This window comes from Pelmatolapia mariae, linkage group LG10_11 (genome assembly GCF_036321145.2).
Source record: "Pelmatolapia mariae isolate MD_Pm_ZW linkage group LG10_11, Pm_UMD_F_2, whole genome shotgun sequence".
NCBI lineage: Eukaryota > Metazoa > Chordata > Actinopteri > Cichliformes > Cichlidae > Pelmatolapia > Pelmatolapia mariae.
This window is the reverse complement of record NC_086236.1, coordinates 15,703,709-15,712,682: the sequence shown is the minus strand read 5'-3', so window position 1 is coordinate 15,712,682 and position 8,974 is coordinate 15,703,709. Positions and strand designations below refer to the sequence as shown.

Sequence of the window (8,974 nt, the reverse complement as noted above, 5' to 3'; positions counted from 1 at the left end):
AATAACATTTTTATAAAGTAAATTAAAGTTATTATAAAATTATACTGAGTGATAGGTTTACTAAATAACATCAAATTAAAGCCATAAAGTGTTCATGTTTCTGGTCTGTAGCATGTTTCTAGGACAGATGGGACAGAGATCAGCTTAATGATTATCAGAGTATTGACCAGTCAGGACAGCAGAAGCCTGGGGGGTCAACAGCCTCTGAAAAATATCTATTGATCAGCTGCACACAGTACTAAACCCCAAAGTGGGGCACTCAGCTCAAACCCAGCTAGTGGTTTAGGTTAGTAAGCAGGATTTTAGAATAGTACACCTTCAGAGTTTTAGTTTGGGGGATTTTTGCTGTGAGCCGACATGAAACCAGCGGTAGTTCTGCTGGGCCTCGTCCTCTTGTTGGACACCGCCTTTGCTGCAGAAGGTAAAACTTTAACATTTTTGATGTGCAGCTTGTATTGTTGATAGCAGTTGTAATTATTAGACATGATAGATCATATTTTTAACTTTTGTATAATGTCTTGACTTTGATGTGTAGTTATTGATGTATGAAACAAAATGCACTATATTGTCAAAAACATTTGCTCATTGCCTTCACACATATATGAACCTGAGAGACATCCCATTCCTAATCCATGTGGTTTATTATGATGTCGCTCCACCCTCTGCAGCTATAATATCTTCAACTCTTCTGGGAAGGCTTTCCACAATGTTAGCAGTGTTTATAGGGATTTTTGAGCATTATTCCACAAGCACATTTGTCAGGTCAGACACTGATGTTGGATGACACGGCCTGGGTTGAGGCAGGACTCTGTGCAGGCCAGTCGAGTTCTTCCACACCAAGGTCGCACATCCATGTCTTTATGGATCTTGCTTTGTGCACTGGCGCGCAGTCATGTTGGAACAGAAAGGGGCCATCCCGAAGCATGAAAATGTCCAAAATGTCTGTGTGAGCTGAAGCCTTAAGAGTTACTTTGACTGGAACTAAGGAGCTGAGCCCAACGCCTGAAAAACAGCCGTCACACCATAATCACCTCTCCACCAAACTTTACACTTGACACAATACAGACACATACTGTTCTCCTAGCAACCACCAAACCCAGACTCGTCCATCAGGTTACCAGAATGAGAAGGATGATTCATCACTTCGGAGAACACGTCTCCACTTCTCTAGATCGAGTGGGGCGTGGTTTAAACTACATTTGGTGATTTAAGGCTTGGATGCAGCTGCCATGGGACATACTTTTGGCAGTATAGTGTATATTAGTAGTTTATCTTGGTGTTTTCTTAGAGTTTTATTGTTTTAATTTCTAATTAAATCTTTTTATTCTTGGACTCTACTGAAAATGCTTTGAATGACTCAGTTTTAAAATATCTTTCTTTATCTCAGACCTTCAGTTTATCCTCTCTCTGAAACATGCTCCTCTCTCTTTATTTAATTCATCTTTCTTCCGATTGGCTGCCCTATGCATACAGGTTTGAACGGGAGGTGAATCAACCTTTTTTACTATAAGCCAGAGCTGTGTGACATCACACAGAGCCAAGAGTGAAAAAATGGTAGAAATAGAGCAGCCTGAGCTTGCAGGGACTATTTATAGCATCCACTATTCCACACCATAATCAATGAAAGAATCCCTGTCATAGGCTGATAGGTGGGAACATGTTTTTAGTAACTGTAACTCATGTTTTACACATTTTCCCCTTTAAATATCTAAACGAATTGATTTAAATGACTCTTTGAACCCAAAACACAATTTTGTTGCTTCCCTCTTATTTGTGTCCCAATTCTTCAAATTCAGTTCACCTTGGTAAATAACTGTAAATATTTCAAACGTTGACAATGTAAAATATTTTATTTAGTGATGAATTAGGAAGAATCTAATCCTAACTTTATATCGTATTTTTCTGATAATGCATCTGGATCGTTTTACAGCTGCTGTGTTTAAACGAGTAAAGGTTCTGATTACTTCTGGTTTCACTGATTATTGAATGGTAAACTCAGACCAGGTCTACACGCTGCATGATATCTCACACTAAAACTACTTTCCCACAGAGTCCTGTGCAGGTCGCTGCGGCTCCTTCAGCCCACAGAGCAAATGTCAGTGTGACTCCATGTGTGTGTATTATGGAAGCTGCTGTGAGGACTTTTATACCATCTGCCCCAGAAAAGGTCAGTGCTGTGCTGTATGACAGTTTCACTAAAGAGTCAGTTTGAATTTTCTTCTCCTTTGAAACGTCGCCGTCTGACAAAACCTCATGTTCTACCTTCAGTTTCTCGAGGCGATGTCTTTGAGGAACCACTGGAAGAGACGAGCTCGAGCCCGACCACAGCAACTTTTATGCCAACCTCAGACACGGTTATACCGACTGTCACACCAACCGTCACACAGGGGCCCACACTACTACCGGTGGACCCTGATGCCGTGCCCTGCAGTGGGCGGGCGTTTGATGCTTTTCTGCAGCTCAAAAATGGATCAATCTACGCTTTTAGAGGCAATCCTGAACACATAACAGGATTTCTATCATATAAAATCTCAATTTTCAGTTTACTTCTACTTTTGTTACTTTGTTGCCATTGTGTAATGTCTCTCTTTTAAATTTCACAGCTCTTCTTAACTTCCTTAATTATTCAGCAATGCTGTTTTTTCCCATACAGAGAGGAGAAAGTTATAATCAGAAGATGCAGAATTGATACAGTGCCTAAAAGTGTAAATTATGTTAAAAACTAATGTTAATAATGTCTCATACCTTAAAAGATCTAAACATTAAAGAAAAGGAGGGAAAGCCTTTTCAATTTCATCCAAAATTAAAATAAAAATCATAATAATTGTTTGAGGAACTTAAATGCTAAAGGAGCTTTTGCTCAATGAAAACAGAATGTGTTTCTTTAAAAAGTAAACGATAAATAAATACATATTTGCAGGCATTTTGAACACAGACCCAAAATCAGACTTGACAACACATTCGTGGAAACTTTGTGGATTATCCTGCTGCATGATTTGAAACTCTTTGAATGCTGATGTAAACACTGATCCAGAGCCTGCTCTTCCTCGTAGGTGTATATTTCTTTGAGCTGGATGATAAGTCCATCCTTCCCGGTTATCCCAAACTCATCGAGGACGTTTGGGGAATCAGTGGACCCATCAGTGCTGCATTCACACGCATCAACTGCCAGGGGAAATCCTACATCTTTAAGGTATAAGCTGCCATATTTCTTTGTGATGAGGTACACAAAAGGCTCCACCTCACACAAATGTGTGGTTTTTTTGGTGGTGCGCATGTGTTTTCAGATTTAATTGAGATACATTTATTGTTTATTCTTTTAAACCTCTGAAAATTCAAAATGAGTGCCTACAGTTGTAAAAGCCATTGTTTTAAACCGTTTCTCTGTAACTGTGAAATACTCAAACAGTGACTCTGTTGCGTGCAATAATTCAGATCAAATACACTATCCAACATTATGGCAGAAATAATGCTCTTCAGCCCCACACTGGCATGAGTGTTGCTAGAAAATGGTGTTGCTTCATTACTCATAATATTGATGTGTTTCCTTATTGATTCGGTTATTTGTACAGTGCATATGAAGAAGAACTGTGCATTTTTTTCTTGCTATACCCTGCCAGTGGTCTTCAGCTGGATAAAATGGAGTAACCTAAAGTGGTGTTCTTCTCAACTAACTAACAAAAGTTGTTAATTATGCAAAGTATTAGCAGTATTTTATATTAGGGATGAGCTCTGGGCCTCTTCTTGTTTGCAGGGGGGATGCACAGGCCGACAGATGAGGTCAAACAGGCGTCTCTATGGACTCTATGCAGATGAGATTGTGATCTATAGTGAGAGTAGAGAGCAGGCAGCGGTATGAAGACAAATTAAAGTCAGTAGAAGCAAGACGAAATATGTGTGTGAATGAGAGGAGATTTAAGTGCCTGGGGTCAACAATTAAAAGTAAAAGACGGTGCACAATAGAGGTGAAGAAGAGACGGGGTGGAGTGGGTGGGGATGAGTGTCAGGGGTGATTTGTGACTGAAGTGTAGCAGCATGAGAAAGAGGGAATGTTTACAAGATGGACCTGCTGTGATATATGGTTTGGAGGCAATGGTGAAATGAGTATATCAGAAGCAGTTGGACAGGCAAGGCTGAGTTGGTTTGGACATGTGCAGCGGGGGGATAGTGGGAGATGGTGAAGATGGAGCTTTAAGGCAGCAAATTACTGCATGTAGTGATAGAGGACGTGCAGATGATTGGTGGGACAGAGGATTGACTGAGATGTTTGCAGCGACCCCTAAAAAGAAGAAGAGGATGATGATTAGGAATGTTTCAGGCTTCAAACCTTCTTTAGGGAGAGTAGTCTGTTGCCCTCATTAACACTCCCTCGCAGCGGTATCTTCAAACTTCAATGCTCTGGGCTCCGTTTTCTCCCAGGGGAACCAGTACTGGAGATTTGATGGTGACGTCCTGGATGAGGACTATCCACGGCTTATTTCAGACGGCTTTGATGGCATACCAGATGAGATCGATGCTGCGTTTGCCATACCAGCACCAAGTCACCGTGGCAAGGAGAAGGCCTACTTTTTCAAAGGTATTTGTACTAATGGGTGATAATGTTTCTTATGATATACAAATACAGCAGGGGTTTCTAAGTGTTGCTCGTGATCTGATAAAACTAAGGAAGATGACTTTGCATGTGAATATATAATGGTTTTTACAAGAATAGGGAAGTAGCACCCTATCACACAAAACAAGCAAATTAATAAACAAAGTTGTTTTCATGTTTTTTTGTGTGTGTTTTTGTTTTTGTTTTTTTTGGGGGGGGGGGGGGTTGCTTAATTTTGTTAATAATTAGTTAAGGAGCTGAATACGTACTTACTTATATTGTAAATATTTTACATTTTTAGGAAATGTTTAACCCACCACGTTTATCTGAAAGTCAAGTTATTTTGTCTGTACTTGATAAAGTTACCCTTAACTTTACCCTTAAAGTGATGACTTCAAACAGAGCACTGCTATATTCATTTATTATTTTAATGCAGTGTCTTCACTTGTAACATTTGGTGCTTTTCCTTCTACATTTCACCTCTAAAGCAAAATTTCCTTGCATCATCATTTCACGGCAAGTTGTAAAGATGAGCAAGTTATAAAGAGCAGTCTGAGGACACCCAGGCTTTCTGGTGTGGCGCACAGAGGTTAAAGTTTTCAATAAAAGCAGTCAGAGGCAAAGCAAAGAGTTAGAGTTACAGAATCTGGTGGAAGCAAATGCAGATGGCAAGGTTTTATCTGCATTTGTATATCATTAAAAATGTATCAGCAACTCCACAGCCAGTTTCACTGCTTCTCTCTCATCAAGTAAAATCCTGAAATCGGATTTTTCTCTTTTCTTCAGGGGACCGGTATTACCAATATGAGTTCAAGCACCAGCCTTCCCACGAGGAGTGCATCCAGATGAGCAGGTCCTCCCCTTCTGTGCTGTTCACACAATACACAGACCTCTTCTGTGATAACGCATGGGAGGATCTCTTCACTGAGCTCTTTGGGGGATCCTGTAAGGACCTTGGTCTGTCTATGCGTGTATGTTTCAGATTTTTTTTTTTCTTATTCTCCATCTGCATGACTTTTGTATTTTAGCAGCTACCAGTTCCCAAACAGGCCCTCGGTTCATCAGCAGGGACTGGCGGGGTATTAGGCCCGTTATAGATGCTGCCATAGTGGGACGAGTCTACACCACTCCCAAGCCGACTTCACCTCCGACCGCAAAGAAGTGGAAGAGTCGGAGGAAGAGGCCCAGTAAGAGGCGTGGACAGCGAAGAAGGCAGAGTCGCCACGATGACTTTTGGTTCTACGATTTGTTCGATCTCGGTGATTACAGTGACAGCTCTGAAGAGAGCATCATGCAGGAGTACCAAAGCACACCCGTTCAAAATGTGTACTTCTTCAAGAAGGGTAAATCAGACTGAAAAAAATGAGTCAAAATCCTTCCAAAAACAGCTCTTTATTCTTCCTTAACACCTTTTGGTTTGTGTGTTTCCTTTCTGTTTATAATGACAGATAAGTACTACAGAGTGGATCTGCAGACAAAACGTGTGGACGCCGCTTACCCTCCCTATCCTCGATCTATCGCAAAGTACTGGCTGGGCTGCAAGCATGAAGCTGCTGCACCTGATGCATCAAGGGCAGAAAAGAGATAAATACTTGTCTTGAGTATTATAATATGGGGCTAATGATGACAACACCTTTGGCCCTTGCATGTAGTTCAGGATAGACACCTCTCCAATGGCCCCTTAGGTGGATACACTGAAATTATTCAAAATTAATAAACTTTACATTTCAGTGCTTGAGTGCTTTGATATTTTTGACCACATGGCAGAGATTACACACACACACACCTAATGTGATCTGTAGCCATGCATCATGTCTACATGCCCAACCTCACCAAGCCTTTATCAGCGTTATCAGTGGGAGAAATGTTTCACCACTCATCCATCTTAGCTTACAGCAGATTTGCTCAATCTTTTAAACACTACAGTTTCATAATGACCTAAAATAACACCATAGTTAATATATATATATATATATATATATATAAGTTTCAATAAAGTTATGCAAATAGCCACTCATTTACAGAGTTAGGGAATGGCTGCTATCACAGCATTAGAAGATGGTGAAAGAGTTACTCCTTGGTTCAGTTGCGGTTCCTTTTACACATAAATTAGAGCAGATGTAATGTTTATAAGCTTAGGGAAACCTGCAGACTGAAGAGGTCACTTTCCTCCCCCTGAAAATGCTGTATCTAGAGGGACTGAATCAACCTTTTGGGGTATCCTGACCTGGTTTTTACAAATGCAACATACAACTGAATACGCGTGCACACATACAGGCCTCTGTTCAGTGCATTCATGAGTATCCCTACAAGAGGCTGCTGTAATCCTGTGCTGACCTCTTCAGGTGAACTGGCACAGTTGTACAAGAAAAAAAAAAGAAAAAAAAAAGAGCGCCCTCTGTTGGACGATAGACCGGTACAAGGGAAAATATAACAAAATAAATACAATAAAAAGCTGTGTTACAAGACTTTGAAAAGGCATTAGGAAATTTGTATTAAGGTTTAAGTGCTTTATAAACAACTACAGATGTTTTTAACATAACCTGATATTATCGAACTGCATCAGTGGGGAAAAACAAAAAACAAACAAATACACACTCCCTTGAGGTTGTTTAAAAATGAATCAAAATCTGATTTGCGTCAGTGTCGCAACATTTAATGTTATGGGAGTGTTTAAAAGTCTACTTTCATCAAAACAGAAAACAAAAAGGCACCGCTGGGATTCGAACCCAGGATCTCCTGTTTACTAGACAGGCGCTTTAACCAACTAAGCCACGGCGCCACGTGGTTCCAGACCTCAAGAAGATTTTATGAATGATAACAGACAACCTGAGAGACTCGTTCAGGACACATTTATTAGTAAAAAATACGGTATGAACATAATGTTATGTTAATAGTAATATGCATTTTATTTACATTACAGATCTCCACGGCCTGCCATGAAAATCGTGAAATATACCACCCCCCCCCCCCCAAATGCGATCTAGTCATTCGTGTCCCATTTCCCCGTCACAGTAGTTGGCATACCATGTAACATAACTCGAGTACTGAGTTTCAGTTGGAAACACGTGTGTCTCATTTACTTTTTTTCCCGGGACTCCGCTGAAGCCAACTCAGCAAGGACAGCTTTGAGTCAAGTGCTAAACGTTATCTTTGCAACCCCATCCAAAATATAAACAAACTATGTGCAAAAATAATAAAAAGCAAAAAGGACATGCGAAATCATCTGATGTGCATCATACTGGTGTTTCTTAAATAGATAACGAATAGCATAAGTCACAGTTACCACCTCCCCAAGATAGACTCGGCACCTTTGTCCAAAAAAAAAAAAAAAAAAAAAAAATAAAAAAAAATGGAAGCGCAACACGTTGAAAGACTGCGACATCACTGAATGGGTACACTAGTGGAGGCCACCACGGCAACTGGCGACACAGCGTGGACGTATGGGTGTGAGAACGGATACACTGATGTAACAGACTTCCTGCTGCAGGCTGGCTCGTGGCTGTTACACAAACGGATGTGTTGTTGCACGTGGACCCATTCATGTCGTGGTCTTCAATATGTTGCTCTCCGTTTTGTCAGTCATGCCAAAAGGTAGTCAATCATTGAGCTGTCCAAGTTGGGCAGACTGGGGACCATCAGGTCCTGGAAGCACAGATCCGACAGGTCGGCCAGGGTCTCTATAGAGCTGGAGAGAGCCTGGAGGCCTTGCCGACTCTGGATGTCTTCCTTGTGGACAGGATGGCTACGTTCTGCTGGCTGTACCCCCCGTGCATTGAGAAAAGCTTCAAAGTCCTCTGGTAAATCCAACTCATCCAGCCCACCGTATGGCAACATGTCTTGGCAGTAGCTGGTGAAGTCCTGGGATTGGTGGCAAAAGATTTGGGGAACTTCTGGTGACTTGGCCTGGATGTCCAGGATTGACGAGAGCCTGGTGGACTGAGGTAGACTGGGCACACGGTAGCCTGTTGGAGACGCAAGGCTGGGACTAGGAGGTGGAGGAGAAGCCACCTGAGGACTGCACGGTGTCTTGTGCCTGACCTGCGGGGGTTTGGCGGCTCCTCGAGTTGATTTCTTGGTCTTGAAGAAGCGTGCGCGCCGATTTTGAAACCAAACCTGAAGAAAATTGAGAATTACATGAATCTCTTAGTCAACAAAACATGTGTACGTTGTCTAAATTAGCCTTAGGTCGCACGTGTCCTACCTGAATTTTAGACTCCGGTAGTCCAGTTAGAGAGGCCAGGGTTTTCCTCCCATTGATATCCGGGTAGGGTGTAGCAGAGAAGGCCCTCTCCAGCTGGCTCAGCTGCGCTTTGCTGAATATTGTGCGCTTCCGGCGGTACTTTGTCTTCGAGTTGATCGTGTATGGAACATGGTGCACTT

At 41.6% G+C, this 8,974-nt stretch overlaps 1 protein-coding gene and 1 non-coding gene across 3 annotated transcripts; one reads left to right on the top strand and one right to left on the bottom strand.

Annotated features, from left to right (window-relative positions):
- The first annotated feature begins 259 nt into the window (after window positions 1-259).
- vtnb (vitronectin b) lies at window positions 260-6,321 on the top strand. Of its 2 annotated transcripts, none has more exons than XM_063485987.1 (8): window positions 260-421; window positions 2,051-2,167; window positions 2,269-2,490; window positions 3,054-3,193; window positions 4,420-4,576; window positions 5,378-5,536; window positions 5,623-5,934; window positions 6,040-6,321. In XM_063485987.1, the coding sequence occupies exons 1-8, from the start codon at window positions 358-360 to the stop codon at window positions 6,177-6,179; spliced, it is 1,311 nt and encodes a 436-aa protein (XP_063342057.1). In that variant the 5' UTR covers window positions 260-357; the 3' UTR covers window positions 6,180-6,321. The 2 variants fall into 2 exon arrangements, with proteins under 2 accessions (XP_063342057.1, XP_063342056.1); XM_063485986.1 differs by having other exon boundaries at window positions 261-421; window positions 5,620-5,934.
- A 978-nt stretch (window positions 6,322-7,299) lies between these two features.
- Window positions 7,300-7,373, bottom strand: trnat-agu (transfer RNA threonine (anticodon AGU)). The gene has a single exon. It is a non-coding gene; the product is annotated as a tRNA-Thr (tRNA).
- Between the last annotated feature and the right edge of the window lie 1,601 nt (window positions 7,374-8,974).